Genomic DNA, 17,198 nt, shown 5'->3' on the forward strand with positions numbered 1-17,198 from the left:
CCTGCGTCGTCATGCTGCCGCATGAAGCAACTTGAAGTAGGCCTGGTTACTCACTATACCAGCAAAGAAATGTTAGCGGACTGAAAGTTAGCGGAACTAAATTTAGTGGAAGATATTTAATCCAATGACGGTTTTCAGAATTTGCTGAAAAGATAATCCGCCAATGAAGAAGTTAGCTTCGCTAATTAGCGGTTAGCAGATTAGCGGAACTGTGCCCACCACTGCACTAGATGGCAGCACACAACAAACGGTTCCCCCTCTAGCTACATAAGTTACACATGGGAAGTTATGGAAGAAAGTTGCATCCAGGAACCTTCACAAGCAAAATGTATCAAATCAAATCAAAGTGATGTGACCCCACAATCAAATAACCCACTTATTCATTATTCACATTAATCAGTAGAGCTGGAATGAAATCGACAAAGACGTTTTTGGTGCTGCTAATTTAGATTACTATCTCAACTGACCTGCAATGTGCAGAAAGTGATAGGAGACAAAAAAAAACTGCAACCAAACACGGATTTTAAGGATAAATTCACAGTTGGTATCGCACTGAAATTAAATGTTTATCAACAAAGTGCTCCAGGACAGCTGTGTGCTGCTGTTATACTGCAATAACATGCAGTATAACCTCTGTGTTTCATGGATCTCATTTCGCTTGGTCCATACTGTCAACACCTCGGTCTGATGTTTTCTTGCGCAGGCCTCGGCCTCAGTTAATAATCCTTTAGTATACAATATTTAATGACTATCATATTGGATCCAAGACCATTTCATTTTTACATCAAGAACCATCATGAAGCAAACATTTTTAAACTGTTGTAAGCTTGTTGGTGCCATTAATTAATGATCGTTAAAACCAAACGGTTGAACATGGGTAAGCGCACAAACTCCCTCCCACACTTGAGTTAAAACAATAACAGTTATTAAAGCAAGTTACTTTGGTATGAAAAGTATTTAACATGTCCTCTTTACCTGCATGATGTCTCGCTAAGAAGGAGAAAACATTAACAAGGCTGTTTTAGCCACATAAACTGGGCTGTGAGCGCATCGATAACATGATTTTAAAAAATGTAATCCTTCTGGGCCCGCTTTCATAAAGCAGTCTAATCTTTTAATCTACTAAACTTACTTAGTCGACTAAGGTTAGTCACCCAACATTAGCTGTCTAGTCTCCGTTTCACATAGACGGCTAAACTTGTAGATTAGCCGTCTAACATTAGTCAATGATTTTCATGGGCATAAGTGGTCTTGCGAGTGCCATTACCAAGAAACGCCTCCAATGCATGAGTTTTTTTTTAACTTCTGGGTTGGTTGTCTGCTACAACCATCGCCGAGTCAGCTGTACCAGAGGAGAAGTGCTCCCGGGAAAAGGCCCCCACATTCTCCAAAGCAGAGGACGTTCTTCTTTTGGAGGAATACGAGCGACATAGGGGTGCTCTTGAGTGTTCCAAAGGAACAACATTGGCCCTAGCTGCCAAAAGACGGGCTTGGGAGGAGATTGCATTGTCCTTCAATAGGTGGCTGGACAAATAGTCTGATGTACAGGATAAGTGCTCAACTAACATCCCTCTCAATTTGGCACACGGTCGACTTGGAGATGTGGATGCTGTCCCTGATAACCTGCTGGCAGGTCCTACGGGTGTAAAACCTCAGCGCAGTCAAAACGTGAAGAAGGGCTGGCAGGGCATTGTTCTTGTTTGGTGGTTGATGACTGGAGCTATCATGTCCACAATGAAGAGGATTGTAGGCAGATGAAAGCGGTATTGCTGTTGAACCCCAGCGTCCGTAAACATATGCCATGGATTATTCCGGTCCCAGAACACCTGTTCCCGCCGCAAGGCTCTCCTTCCTTCCTGCTCCATCAAGTGGTGGTACATGATAGCCACCATTTTTGAGGTAAGACACTGACGGTTTGTGGACTAAAATAAGATTAGCCTTCTCTGTAGCAAGCTAAACACTTTCATCAGCTAATGTGAAACTTTAGCCGACTAAGCAATTTGTGCAACGACTAACGTCGAAAGATTAGTCAACTAAGTGAGTTTAGTCAACTAAACAAGATTAGACTGCTTTATGAAACCGGGCCCAGGTCTGGTGCCGTTCTTTAACAAATGGTTTGTGTGGTGAACACTCACCAATGTGCTGCGTTCAGGAAGCTGGGAAGGAGCAGACATTTTAAAAAGCCCCTACTTCTGGGAAAAGTGTGTTCATGAAATTACCTCAGAGACAAATATCAGTTATTTAGCCTATCACAGCTCGGCTGAAATCAGCAGACATTTCTGCTTATGTGTGGTGCTGTTAACTTAAACTAATTTTACATAGAATGTGAATGAGGCATTCTTCCCTGAGCTGGAGGATGGAATCTCTGAGCACCTCAGCGTTTGAACACAGCATTGATGGATGTCACAGCCCGCTGTGTATGATGGAAACACGTAAAGTGCTAAGTGCACCCAGGACACATAGAGGTGCATTGAAAGCCCTGTTTTGTAAAAAAAAAAAAAAAAAAAAAGATTTTACATAAGAGTGTGAGAGAGATGGGGGGGTTTGACTTTCAACCTGACTGAAATAGCACGAGATATGGGTGGGACCTGACTGGACAATGACATTCAGAGGCAGATCAAATAGTCTGGAACCAGAGGTGGGTGTAAGTCACCATCAAGTCATTCTCAAGTCATGAATCAGCAAGTCCCAAGTCAAGTCTCAAGTAATAATGACCACCAAGTGTTTGACAGCTGACTTGAGACTTGGCTTGGGACTTGCATATTGATGACTTGAGAATGGCTTGATAGTGACTCACTCCCACCTCTGTCTGGAACGCTCATAAGCACTGGAACAGGGTAGACTCAGAAAGAAAAATAATCCCTCCTTTTCCCGTTTGGCAGTGTGTCGTCCAAATCGCCCTTATGAACAAGCCGCCCCTGATCAGAAGTCTGGACAAGAATGTTTTGATTAACATAAATGGAAGTCTGATGTGACTTATATGGCAGGTATGACTGTGACCTTTCACCTTAGACAAACTAGGACAACACAGCAGTCGTCGAGAACATCCATTCATCCACTTTCTATACGCGCTTACTCCAATTAAAGGTCACAGGGCGGCCTGGAGCCTATCCCAGCAGTCATAAGACGAGAGGCGGGGTACACCCTGGACAGTCACAGGGCTAGTCGAGAACATTTTAATGAAAATTGTGGTCATTATTGGAACTTGTCAGAAGTGCGGAAAACACAAATACAAAAAAACATCTGGATCACTTCATGTTGCAAATTGAGGAATCCCTTGCAAAAAACACAACAGACATACTAACAACACAAAAACAGGTTTCTCCCTGGAAGACTTCAAGTGACAGACTTCAATATATTACAAATAGAAAAATAAAATGTCAGAAAATAATAATAACATATCTTATGGAAGCCCTAAGGGGCCCTGGATTCATATATTTTATTTTGTCTGTTATCAAGTGAAAGCAAGCTTTGTTTTCGTGTGACAACGACATAACTCATCTTATCTAAAAAAAAAAAAAAAAATGGTGTTTTGTTTTCACACTATAGAGAGATACTGTAATTTATCAGCTTCCTGTTTGACCAAATAGTATTGGCAGCGTAATCAAAGTCAGTCCGACATCATCATAGCTGACCAGCGAGCGTCGGGCAGCTGTGGTAAAGTTAGTAAGCAGATTCTGAGTTCTCAGCTCAATAAATCAGAAGCAAAACGCTCTCAAAAAGCAAACAACACTACTTTTTAACATCAGGAAATTAGACAAAGAGCTACAAGCTCATTTTCATCTAAACAAATTATCAGAGCTGAACAAATAATATTATGGCAGTCTGAATGTGCAGGCAGCTGTCAGACGATGTGCAGGGACTGTCTGCAAAGTGCAAGAAAGAAAAGAGACACCAGAAAAATATTTGCTGTCCTGAGGTGTAGTATCACCAAATTCAGTTCAAACATCAAGACACTCATGCTGGTTACATTACGACATAGTTTGGAGTTTTTAAAAAATTGATATTAAGTCATTTTGGCTGCGCCCTTGTTTTTTCATTTAGGGTCACCACAGCAGATGCAAGGTGGATCTGAATGTTGTCTTATACCAGATACCCTTCCTGACTTAAATACATATTGCATGGAGAATGAATGAATGAATGAATGAATGAATGAATGAATGAATGAATGAATGAAAACTGTTTATTTCGAACATTTGATACAACAATAATTACAAGCTAGATCAGTAAAGACAACAACAAAAAAGTTCCTACTGTGTACCCAACATGTCCGAAAAGGGGTAGGGTGAAGCATCAGCTTATTTATCCCTACCCCTTCTTCCCCACAACCACTAATACCCTTTGCCACATATACACATAGATTCCTACACACCTAAACCGATATCAATATATATATATATATATATATATATATATATATATATATATATATATATATATATATCAACATACATACACACATATACACATATATATACACAAACATAAATATACACCTACACATACCTACTTACATACAAAATACTATATATTTACAAGCCGAAGCAAAAAACAAAAACACCCTAACCCTCATTACCCTTCCTCCTCCCTATACCTAGAAAAAACATATTTTTGTACCGCTGTTTGAACTGGTTCATGCTTGGACATTGCTTGAGCCCCACTCCCAATCTGTTCCACATCCTCACCCCACAGACAGAAATACAGAAACCTTTTAATGTTGTTTGTGCCCACTGATGCTTTAAATTAAATTTCCCCCTCAGACTGTAATCCCCTGATCTGTTAAAAAAAACATATTTTTAATATTTGCTGGAAGTAAATTGTTTATTGCTTTCTACACAATTTGTACTGTTTGAAAATGAACCAAGTCTGTGAATTTTAAGAATTTGGATTGTAAAAATAGTGGATTTGTATGATCTCTATAGCCAGTATTATGAATAATTCTTATAGCTCTTTTCTGCATTACTGATAGTGATTGTGTTGTACCTTTATAAGTATTACCCCATACCTCTGCACAGTACTGTAATATGGTAAAACCAGTGAGCAGTAAAGAATGCGGAGTGAGTTGTGGTCCAGAATATGTTTCGCTTTGTTTAGAACTGAAATGCTTCTTGACAGTTTACTTTGTATATGTTTTATATGAGTCTTCCAGTTTATCTTATCATCTATTATCACCCCCAGAAACTTATTTTCATGTACCCTTTCAATATCTACCCCCTCGACTTGTAACTGAACCTGTATGTCTGTATTACAATAGCCAAATAACATGTATTTTGTTTTACTTAAGTTTAATGATAATTTGTTTCTGTCAAACCATATTTTCAATTTTCCCATTTCTATACTGATCCTCCTCAGTAACTCCTGCAAATCCCCCCCTGAACAAAAAATGCTTGTGTCATCTGCAAATAATACTAATTTTAATATTTTGGAAACATTGACAATATCATTTATATAAATTAGAAACAGTTTTGGACCCAATACTGACCCCTGTGGGACGCCACAACCATTGTCCAAGCATGATGATGTATATTCCCCCAACTTCACAAACTGTTTTCTGTTACTTAAGTAGCTTCTCACCCAGTGCAACACCAACCCCCTAATCCCATACTGTTCAAGTTTATTGATTAATATGTCATGATTGATTGTATCAAAAGCCTTTTTAAGGTCTATAAATATTCCAACTGAATGTAATTTGTGGTCTATGGCGTTTGTAATCTCCTCAACTGATTCTATTAATGCAAGTGATGTTGAACTATGTGCTCTGAATCCATATTGACTATCAGTAAGTAATTTATGTTTATTTATGAATTTGTCTAATCTATTATTGAATAACCTTTCTAATAATTTGAAAATTGTGGAAGCAAAGAAACAGGTCTATAATTTGTGAAGTGGTGTCTATCCCCAGTCTTATACAGCGGCACAACCTTAGCTATTTTCATTTGATTGGGAAATTTACCGGTTTGAAATGATAAGTTACAGATGTATGTTAATGGTTCTACAATCCATTAAATGACCTGTTTTACCACCACCATATCAATTTCATTTAAATCGGTAGATGTTTTATATTTACAATTATTCACAATGTCTATAATTTCTTTTCCATCCACTGCTGTGAGGAACATTGAACAGGGATTTCTTTCTATGAGATTATTATCCCAATCCTCAGGTTGGGAATCGGGAATTTTTTCTGCCAAGCTTGGTCCAATATTTACAAAAAAATTATTAAAACCGTTGACTACCTCATCCTTATTTTCCTTCTTGACATTATTATCAATGAAATACTGAGGGTAACTCTGTTTTTTATTACCATTTTTGATAATGCTATTTAATATATCCCATATTCCTTTAATATTGTTTTTGTTATTATATAATATGTTACTATAATATTCCTTCCTACATACCCGTATAATATTAGTTAATCTATTTTTGTATTTCTTATATCTATTTTCTGCCTCTTTAGTCTTTAGTTTTATGAATTCTCTATACAGTGTATTTTTCTTATTACATGCATTTCGTAACCCTTTCGTCATCCATGGTCGAGCTTGGATTTTTTGTTTTCTGTAGTCTTGTTTAATTGGACAATTTTTATCATATAATGATGTAAATATTTGTAAAAAAGTTTCATATGCACTATCAACATCACTTTCACTGTATACCTTTTCCCAGTTTTGCTCCTGTAAATCCTTCTTTAGTGTGTTCATGTTTTCCTCTGTCCGCACTCGCCTGTATTTTATTTTCACCTCTGGCTGATTCCGGCGATGGTTTCTATTATAAACGATGAAAACTGGTAGATGATCACTAATGTCATTGATTAATAATCCACTCACAGTGTTATTCTCAATATCATTGCTGAATATATTATCAATTAAGGTGGCACTATGGGATGTAATTCTGCTTGGCCTGGTGATTTTTGGATATAAACTCATACTGTACATTATACTGATAAATTCATCTGTTATTTTATGCTTATTTGGATTGAACAGATCAATATTTAAGTCACCACAAATGAACACAGTTTTTTGATTAGTTTTGAGAACATTTTTCCCATACAGTCAGTGAATGTTTCAATACAAGATCCTGGTGCTCTATATATACAGCTGACTAATACATTTTTGCTTTTTTCTTCACATATTTCAATGGTTATCATTCTAATAAGTTATCAATCACAGTTGTCATATTGTCTACTATTTTATAATCCATGTTCTTATCCACATACACAGCCACTCCTCCTCCACTCTTATTCTTTCTGTTTACACAATTAAATTCATATCCATCCAGTTCAAAATCCATTTCTTTATCTTCATTGATCCATGTTTCTGATATAGCAATTATGTTAAATATTTTTTTAAACTGACTTAAATATTCTTTAATGTTGTTAAAGTTTGCATATAGACCTCTGCTGTTGAAATGGATTATTGATAATTTGTTATCCGTTTTAATGATCCGATTAAACTGTTCATCTGTATAATAGCAACAACTGTCATTGATATTTGAGAAGAAATTATTGTCCGGGTCTATATCGTGCTCCAAGTCCAGTACATTGTGGTCTGTGTATTTAAATGTTCTCAGTTCTACTTTTCCATGATCAGCAATCCTTTGAGTTATATCCTTCTTGTCTCCAGATGTAAATGAATAGGTAGTAGATGAATAGGTTCCTCTGGTCTGTGTCATGGTGTTGTGATGTGTTTGTGTCCTCATACCTTATTGGTCATATTTGTCCAGATCCTCGATGTTCCTGATTACCATAACCTTCGCTTGTTCTGGTGTTCCATTCAATTTGATAAATGTTTTGCAGTTGGATGTCCATGTCTGTTGAATTTTTCCCTGCTTTTTTAAGAGATGAGCTTTCCTGGCGATGTCTGCGTTTCTTTTGGTCAGATGTTCATTGATGAATACGTTTGTTCCTTTGAGTTTCCGTCCCTGTTTTAACAATGCCATTTTATGTTTTCTGTTGACAAACCTCATTATAACTGCTCGCTTGTCTCCATCCTCTCTCCTGGGCAGGGGGTGGCACGCTTCAATGTTATTACAGTCCATTTGAATACCTTTAGATTGCAGGAAGTCAGCCACCTGTTGTTCCACTGAGCTGGCCTCCTGCTCGCTGGCCTCCCCTCCGCTGTCTTCTGACACCGCCAGTGCATAGGATCGAGGTTTAATATGAATTCCTGTAATAATAACGTCGTTCATCCTTGTGTACTGTTCCAACTCCGCAACACGGTTCTCCAGGTACACCAGACGCCGGTCTTTCTCAGCATTCTGGATCCGGAGAGCCTTCACTTCTTCCACCAGCTCCATAATGGATTTCTGCTGCATTTTAACCACAGAGATTTCCTCAGACAAAAAGTCCAGGGACTTCTTGATATCGTCTCCCTCCTCCGCCGTCAGTGCCTTCTTCGGACCCATGGTCAGATAACTCCGCGCTGGCGCCTCGGGCCTCGGTAAAGCCGCGCCGGTGGAACTGCGCTGACACCTCGGGCTTCAGGTGGAGCCGCGCCGGTGGATGTGCGCTGGCGCCTCGGGCTTCAGGTGGAGCCGCGCCGGTGGATGTGCGCTGACACCTCGGGAGACAGTCCAGGGTCCGGTACACAGAAAGGCAGGCCGCGTAGTAAAGGTACAGATGAGGGCAAGGCAAAATACGTGGTCAGGAACAGGGCATTTACCCGATCAGCAATCTGTGGTTGCTGTAGTTAATTGACCATTAACTCTGTCACCTTCAGCACCAGGTCCCTCTGTCCTCTCTCAAAAAAAGTGCAGTTTAGATGCGTTTTTTGCTGAGTTTTGCCATCAGTGAAATGTCCAAGTTTAAGCATAGTCAGCATAGAATGGCCATGGGGTGGGCGTGAACCAGGAACCTTCTGCAATGGAAACAAGTGCACTTAACCACTTGGCTACAAATTGTTTAGTAGCTTCATTGTTTTAAGGAGAAGTGTCATCAAATTCACTTCACATATCAGGCATTGACATTAAGCTTTTTAGTGTACTTGTCCATAGGACAAGTAACCCTGGCAGTTTACTTGTCCTATAGGAAAAGCTGGTTGTCCGGACAACCCGTGAGTGAGATTCAAATTAAATATTTATCACATATACTTTGCTCTGACTTGTCACTTAATAAAAACCTATCATACTTCTTTTGTTTGTAAGTACTTTAACTTTAATATTCCAACATAAGAATTGCAGCTGAAATAGAAAAATCATTGCATTTCAACATTTTCTGGGACTGAGGTTCAGATTAAATATTTATCACATCTACATTGCTGTGACATATCACTTCATGAAAAACTTAATACTGTCACTCTCCTGTGTGGGTGGTAAAATTTTGCAGTTTTATTTCAGAAGATGTGGCAACAGAAACAGTTCATCTGTGGTAATACAGGGAGGCACTTATTGCCTTAATCCAAATAAAAAAAAAAAAACAACTAAAAGACACAAAACATAAATAATGCATGGCCTGTGGTCTTATAGTTTTTCAAAATGTGGTGGTGATGGACACGTAATGATCCTGACATTTACTTTGTCTTCTATTTCTGTAACTGCAGACTGTATGAAACCAACATATTTCATGTTTTGTGAGGTTAGCTTTATTTTTATTTATTTGTTAATATATATCCATTCCTACATTTGAGGCCTGCAGCATTTTCCAAGAAAAAAAAAAGGTTAGGACAGGGCAGTTTACTTTTATGGAAGAATTAGTTAATAATATTTACAGCCAGTTTTCTTGGGAAATGTCAGAGGATGAATACATGAACATTTCCAACTCACTGAATATTTCTTAGACTTTATTTAGACCAATAATTCAGAAATACAAACAGTGTGGTACTTTATGGTAAATCTGTGTCATGTAGGCAGTTCTCAAAAACGAAATGTCCATGCAGGAAGGAGACAAATGAGGGAAGCCACCAAGATACAACTTTGGAAGAATGTTTGGCTTCTGTGGGTGTGAGTGGAGAAACTGGGAATATAACAACATTTTTATTTTATCTTCATTTACATACAGTCCCACTTTTTTTATTTGTGGTTGATTTTCTGTTCCATTTCTGAAATTAAAGAACTGCTATAAGGAAAAGTGTTAACATTTTATTGTTTTTTTTAGTAGAACAAACACAAAAACCAAACTCTTATAAAGAAGGAAAAATGCCCAAACGTGCAGGAAAAACTGAACAATGCAGACTGATTTGACTTGTGATTTTTGAAAATAATAATAAGTAACTTACTTTGAAATAAATGAAACGCAGGACTGCAGCCTAATAATTTCGAAAAACAAAAATCAGCAGCTTGTATTTTTATTCAGACTAGAGTTCATTTCCTCTTTTTTCTCCTCCTCAGTCACGTTTTGTGCTTCAACATTAAACAACTACATTAAGTCATCTAAAATAAATATCTGTGGAAAATAACAGCCTTATGAAAATAACAGCCTTGGTCAAATTTCAAGGAATTTTGACCAAATTATTTCATCTCATAAATTCAGTATAACTGTCACTGACACGTGCACACAGTGTGAACAGGACGTACCATCAGAACAGTCAGGCCCAGCGCCAGAAAAAAAATATTAAGGGGGCCATGAGTTTATCAAAGTGGGCGGGGTCGCCCCCTCAAAAAAAAAGTGCGCACCGGAGGGTACGTGCCTCTGAGCATGCGTAATGAATTGGGTGCGCTCCTAGAAAGCTCGTGTATTTAGGCTACACCGTTGTAAGAGACTGACTGAGTAAGAGTAAAGAGTGATGACTATTTTTTTAATTATTATTTGAACGTATAGACCCCTCGGTCAAGTGATCTCCTGCATACCACAAAACCAAACCAACAACTGATCTGAGAAACGACACGAGACAGTAGATTAACCCCACATACAGCCCTCCATCACAAGCGCAAACACAGCGCAATTGGGCATGACAGTCACACAACAGGTCAAAGATAAACCTTTCATGTAGATACACAGTGGTCCCTCGTTTATCGCGGGAGTTACGTTCTAAAAATAGCCCGCAGTAGGCGAAATCCGGGAAGTAGACAGCATTATTTTTTTTTACAATAATTATAGACGTTTTAAGGCTGTAAAACCCCTCACTACACACTTTATACACTTTTCTCAAACAGGCATTAACATTTTCTCACTTTTCTCTCGTGTGTAAACACTCTCAAAGTTCAAACCTTAGTAGAAAAATAAGACCAACCTGTTTTCAGGCCAAAACATTTGTTTGAGAAATAAAAATAGAACGTTTTCCTATAAATAATTATGATGGCTTTTAGAACTAACAAATTTAATTTTAACTATCAACCTACGAGGTTGGACACATAAGAAATTATTAATAGTGACTGACCAGTATTTCACTGTTCCTCTGATCGCGCCTCTTCGTCCTGGCCACGCGTCTTTTTCCGCTGAGTCACACCTCGCTGCAGGTGTCTTTTTCCGAGTGAAGAACACCGTTATGGGTAGTTGTTGTGCTCGTTTTTCTTCTGGGCGAGAAGATTCTTATGAATAGACACGCAGAACACAATGCGCGTACTCTCCGTTCGCGGCACCGCAACAGGTGTCCCGTCATCTCGACAGAACACCAGCCTGCTTGATGAGGACGCAGAGCACAATGTGCTGTAAAAAAAAAAAAAAAAAAAAAAAAAAAAAAGCATGCAAAAATCCGCGAAACTGCGAGGCGCTATATTTTCCAGTATTTCTTTTTCTTTCTTTTTTATTTTTATTTTTGATAACTCTCACATCCGAGGAGACGAGGTTGATGACGTGAGGGGGCGTTGCCCCCAATTGCCCCCTCGTGGCGCCGGGTCCGAGAACAGTCCAGAGAGAAATAAAGGCAGCGCCACAGTTTAGTTTGTGTTGTTTTTCACTCTGCACTCAACGCGCTCCTCCGCCCCCCCTCCTCCTCTCCCTCCTCGCAGCCAGCCGACTCACGCGCGCGCGCACACACAGCGATCGGACCCAGTTTTAATTTTAGACGGCTATAAGCAAAGCCGCCCGCTATTTTTTTTTTGCGTCTTTTTCGAAAATTGACCGCTCAAATGACAGCAGGACGGCTCGCTGTCTAAAACCTTGGTTCCCGCTCCCATCTGCTCTTGTGAACTTTTAATCCCGTATCGTCCCAATCACGTGATAAATAGGAAAGTTGACTCCCATCCTGTGGAATTCCCGAAAAAATGTCAGCCTCTACTATGAACGCACACTCCATACAGTGGTCTCACGCACACATTATTGATATAATGTTTTCCGATTGTCCGCTGCGTGGAGACTGGCGGGAAAAACCGAAGACGCTTTTTGCGTGAGGTGAGAGACAAGACGTGATGTAAATAAAAACAAAAACAAAAAGGCAGTGGTCAGGTATTTTTGTTCTGAGCGATGAAAATAAAGAATTTGAACGTTTGAAACCAAAAAAAAAGAAAAAGCCACTTGTCCGGTCGGACAACAATTAGAGCATATTGCTTGTCCGATCACATTTTACACTTGTCCCGGACAATCGGACAAGTGTTAATGTCGATCCCTGCATATCAAAGGTCTCCTTAGCAAAATTTTGAAGATTATTTTTCAGTGATAAAATAATCGACACATAAGAGTGTCTTTTTTCACTTTTTAATAACCCAAATTCTGCAAAATAACATTTTTCTGATCTAAGTGTTGCAGTATGACTAGCAAGGGGGATCCTTAATGTGTGAAATGAATTTTGTGACACCACACCTTAAAACAATAAAGTTATTGAATAATTTATCAGTAAAAAAAAATCTCTAAAATCATGTAAAATTTAATTTTCCAAACTAAGTGTTGCAGTATAACCAACAGCAGACCCGTGTTGTGTATTTGATGACACTATACCTTTTAGCAGCGAACCAGTTGAATATTCTTTCAGTGTCTGTTTTCGTTTTTACCCGAGGCCAGTATATGGTCATCAGGCATTGCGAAGACCTGGTGTTCATCCGTCCGTCTGTCCGTGCTCAGCTTAATCCAGTCCTATTACTGTGACAGTCTTCAAATTCACAGGGAACATTATTGGGACACAGACCTTGGACCAGTTCAAAGATGGCTAACCTTGACTTATTTTAAGAGGTATTTTAAGAGGTTAAAAAGTCACATTCTGTTTGAATCTGTTTTGCTTTGTTTTTGAGTGGCAGGGGATGACAGCCAATCAGAGTAGAGCTGCACAGTGATGTCAGTGGCTGGTCTCTTCAAAACTGCTTTGCTTTGTGTTTATATGCATGTCTCTCATATACTTGTATTATGTAAAAGATAGTGAGAAATAAACACTTCTAAACCTGAAAAATGCTATATTTGTAACCTAATAACTTCTTTCGCGGATGTTAGCATGGTGACGTCACAGGCTGGTAGCTAGCTGCAAAACTCTGCTTCCTTTGTGTGTAAGTATATGCTCTTTGACATATATTATGTAAAAGACAGCGAGAAATAAATACTTCTAAAACTGAACTTGCTCTTTTTGTAACCCGATAACACATTTTGAGGTGTTAGCGTGCACACTAACTTCCTATGGAGTTAAATTTGTCTCATTAATACCAGCAAATGCACAGAGGGTGATCTACAAATATTCCTTCATTTGCATAACTTCCGCTTTTGTCAAAAGCTCATGTACATGCACATGCAAAGCCTCCTACAGACACTTAAAACATAAATAGGCCTATTGTTTTTAATTGACTGATTAATAGAGGAGCTTCATTTAACATGTACGAATTCTGTGTAAGACAACAGGATCTTAATAATTAATTAAATAACTGCAAATTATAAAAAAAACACAAGGCTCATATGGCCGAGGGTATTTTAGCATTGCGTTATATTTGTACTTTATTGACAGTCCCTGCTCATTTCTCTCACAGCTGCCTGCAGAATCAGGATGTTATTTGTCCTGCTAGAAGAACGGATGAAAATGAGTTTGTAGCTCATTGTTTACTTGCCTGAGGTTAGAAACTAGTGTTGTTTGTTTGTCTACAGCATTTCCTGTATGATTTACTGAGGCGAGAACTCAGATTGTGCTTTGTACCTTTACCCTCTGTTGCCCAATACTGGTCAACCATGATGACATCAGGCTCACTTTTGCGGCGCCAATAAAGCTGAAGGCTTGCTAATCATCTTCTGAAATGACGTATGCTATTGTGTATATCATCAGTCACAGCAAGTGAGAAGCCTGTGCGTGTCGGCCCTTCATTGAACAGATACGTTTTGTGGGCATTCTCCGGCCCCTCTGACATCGATATGCTATGATTCCTAGGGAGGCATAACACCTGTTTATTCCAACAGGAAGTTGATAAAATATCTTGTTACCACAGGAAAACTAAACACAGTTTAAACCATATCTGGTTATCTTGAGAAAACAAGCTGTTTTCATGTGATAATGAGATAATTAACACACACACACACACACACACACTCATTTTCAACCGCTTATGCAAGATCGGGTCGCGGTCTGGCTGCAGCCTATCCCAGCACTCATAGGGCGTGAGGTGGGGTACACCATGGACACGATGCCAGTCTGTTGCAGGGCCACAAGACATAGACAAACAAACACATTCACGCCTGTATGCACACCTACGGACAATTTAAAGTTTCCACTCCACTGAACCTGCATGTCTTTGGATGTGGGAGGAAGCCGGAGCACCCGGAGGGAACCCACACAAACACAGGGAGAACATGGGAACTCTACACAGAAAAGCCACAGGTGGGAATCGATCACATGACCTGCTTTCTGTGAGGTAAAAGTGCTAACAAGAAACCATCGTGCTGCTCTGAGATGATTAACCTATCATGAAAAACATTGGAGATAAAATATATAAATTCATGGGCTCCATACTATCTTAAGTGTAAAAATCTTCAGTAAAGTAAATAGGGGGAAAAAAAACGTTATTGACTTACATTGTTGCATGTGCTCTGGGTTGTATTTGTTTGTGTTCTCTGTTTGAAAGGGATTTTTTTTTAAAGAAATTAAAAAATAGTTTTTGATGCAACAACCTGTAATTGAACATGCTGGAGAGATTATATTTCCCAGCTGGCTTGCAAACACCTTGGGATCTCCCAGGAAGAGTTACAGGACTTGGCCAAGGATAGGAAAGTGTGAGATGAGCTGCTTGCTCTGCTGCCACTGCGACATGGACCCAGATAAGGAGCTGAAAATGAATGAATGAATGAACCTGTTCTTGAATTGATGCATGTGATTTTTGTATTTGTGTTTTCTGCATTTATTAGTGTTGTGGTCTTTGTTGGCCACCGTACCAGTCTGAGTCGCAGTGATTTGGGACCATCTTTATATAAATTAGGCCCCAACATAACAGCTGAAACTGCAGCAAATTTTTGAAGTTCAAATTTGGTTTTCCAGATCTAGTGGTTGACAGACGTTTTTTCGGAAATTTTACTTTGACCTTCGACTTAGAAAATTTTTGGCATCCTGAAACTGTAGCTGACATTTTGTTTTTGTTTTAGATTTTGGCACTTCAACTCAGTTATAGTCAAAATTATGTTAGAAAACAAAAGTGCAATTTTCAAGGTGACAGTCAAATCTGTTTTTCCACATGGAGCCAAACATGTCTGTTAGTGTGATAAGTCATCGCTCTGTCCTGCGCCTCCAGAATGTGACCCGGGCACTTATGGGCCGGGCTGTGAGAAGAAATGTTCCTGTCCACCAGGAGGGACGTGTGACCATTTGACAGGCCAGTGCCAGACAAAGTGTCCTCCTGGTCGTCAAGGGAAGAAATGTGATGAAGGTAGGCGCTCCTGTAGGGGGCGTGTTCTCTCTTTTCTATTTTTGATGTGTGTTCTCTGGGCTGAGATGTTTCTCTGGTGTGTCCTGTCCAGACTGTCCACAGGGACACTTTGGCACTGGCTGCACCCAGGCTTGTAATTGCACGGGTGCTCCTTGCGACAGAGTGACGGGACGATGCGAGTGCCCAGCGGGGACGTCTGGAACACGCTGTGAGGAGTGTGAGTATGCACGGTTTGTTTCAAACGCAACACGAACATGTTTAAGATGAGCATGATGTTCACTGCGAATGCTTCAGTGTGTCAGGATGGCTTCTGGGGTCCCGGCTGCACGCAAACCTGCCCCGCCTGCCACAACGGAGGAGTGTGTGATAAACACAACGGGTCATGTGACTGCCCACCGGGCTTCATGGGCCAGCTCTGCCAGAACTGTGAGTGCCAGCATTGGGAATGGGATGTTTCCATAGCAACATACATTGAACAGTAAAATAGTTGAGGTGAAACATTCTGGAATAGTCTGTGTTTATTTTTCCCGCTATGCAGCGTGCCCATCTGGACATTTCGGTAAGGGATGCCAAATGAAATGTGTGTGTGAAAACAGCGCTCAGTGCGACTCCGTGAGTGGGCGGTGCAGCTGCCCTCCAGGGTGGACTGGACACAACTGCAGGAAAGGTAACAGAACAGCACTCTTAACCTCAAACCGCTTGGATGTTTAACGTCACTAACATGTTTCCGTGGCAGCCTGTGACACAGGCCGCTGGGGAGTGGACTGCGCGCAGACATGCGAGTGTAGAAACGGAGATGGCAGCTGCGACGCTGTGACGGGCCGGTGCATCTGTGAGGCCGGGCACACTGGACCACAGTGCCATCAGAGTACGTAACCCCATCCATCAGGTGTTTTAACCCTACAACATCAACAACAACATGTCTGTTTGGATTTTTGCCTGCTCATGCACGTGCTATTTTTACATTAAATGGATTTTCTTGTGTGTTTCCAAACATGTTAAAACAAAATTAACTGGTGCAAGTGCATTGTGGGTACAGATAAAGTATTTTGAGTGTGTTTGCCTCAGAATGCCCAGCGGGTACGTTTGGTCTCGGCTGCAGCCGCCGATGTCAGTGTGACAACATGGCCTTGTGCGACCACGTGAGTGGAGCTTGTAACTGCCAGGTGGGATGGACCGGAACCTTCTGTGAAAAGCGTAAGAGAAACTCAAACCACCACTTCTCTTGCTTAAGATGTAAATAAAGACGAGAGCATTTTTGTGTGTCCTCAGCTTGTCCTGGGGGTTTCTACGGGATGGACTGCCAGCAGAAATGTCTGTGTCAGAATGGCGGGAGCTGTGACCACATCAGTGGTGTTTGTTCGTGTTCTGCTGGTTGGACCGGACCGTTCTGCAGCCTGGGTGAGTGACAGCCGCAAACCATGAATTAGGATATGATAGAAGAATTCAAGGCGAGTGCCCCGATGGTTTGTGTCTGCACAGCTGTGTAGCGGCATCAAAGTGGT

At 40.2% G+C, this 17,198-nt stretch overlaps 1 protein-coding gene across 1 annotated transcript in view; it reads left to right on the plus strand.

Annotated features, from left to right (window-relative positions):
- The window catches only part of megf6b (multiple EGF-like-domains 6b), a 128,638-nt gene that overhangs the window by 87,614 nt on the left and 23,826 nt on the right, over positions 1 to 17,198 (plus strand). The window contains exons 15-21 of the mRNA XM_034167563.1: positions 15,559 to 15,693; positions 15,785 to 15,910; positions 15,988 to 16,119; positions 16,232 to 16,360; positions 16,430 to 16,561; positions 16,762 to 16,890; positions 16,966 to 17,094. Of these exons, the coding sequence (XP_034023454.1) occupies positions 15,559 to 15,693; positions 15,785 to 15,910; positions 15,988 to 16,119; positions 16,232 to 16,360; positions 16,430 to 16,561; positions 16,762 to 16,890; positions 16,966 to 17,094 (912 nt within the window). The remainder of the gene's footprint in view (positions 1 to 15,558; positions 15,694 to 15,784; positions 15,911 to 15,987; positions 16,120 to 16,231; positions 16,361 to 16,429; positions 16,562 to 16,761; positions 16,891 to 16,965; positions 17,095 to 17,198) is intronic.

This window comes from Thalassophryne amazonica, chromosome 3 (genome assembly GCF_902500255.1).
Source record: "Thalassophryne amazonica chromosome 3, fThaAma1.1, whole genome shotgun sequence".
NCBI lineage: Eukaryota > Metazoa > Chordata > Actinopteri > Batrachoidiformes > Batrachoididae > Thalassophryne > Thalassophryne amazonica.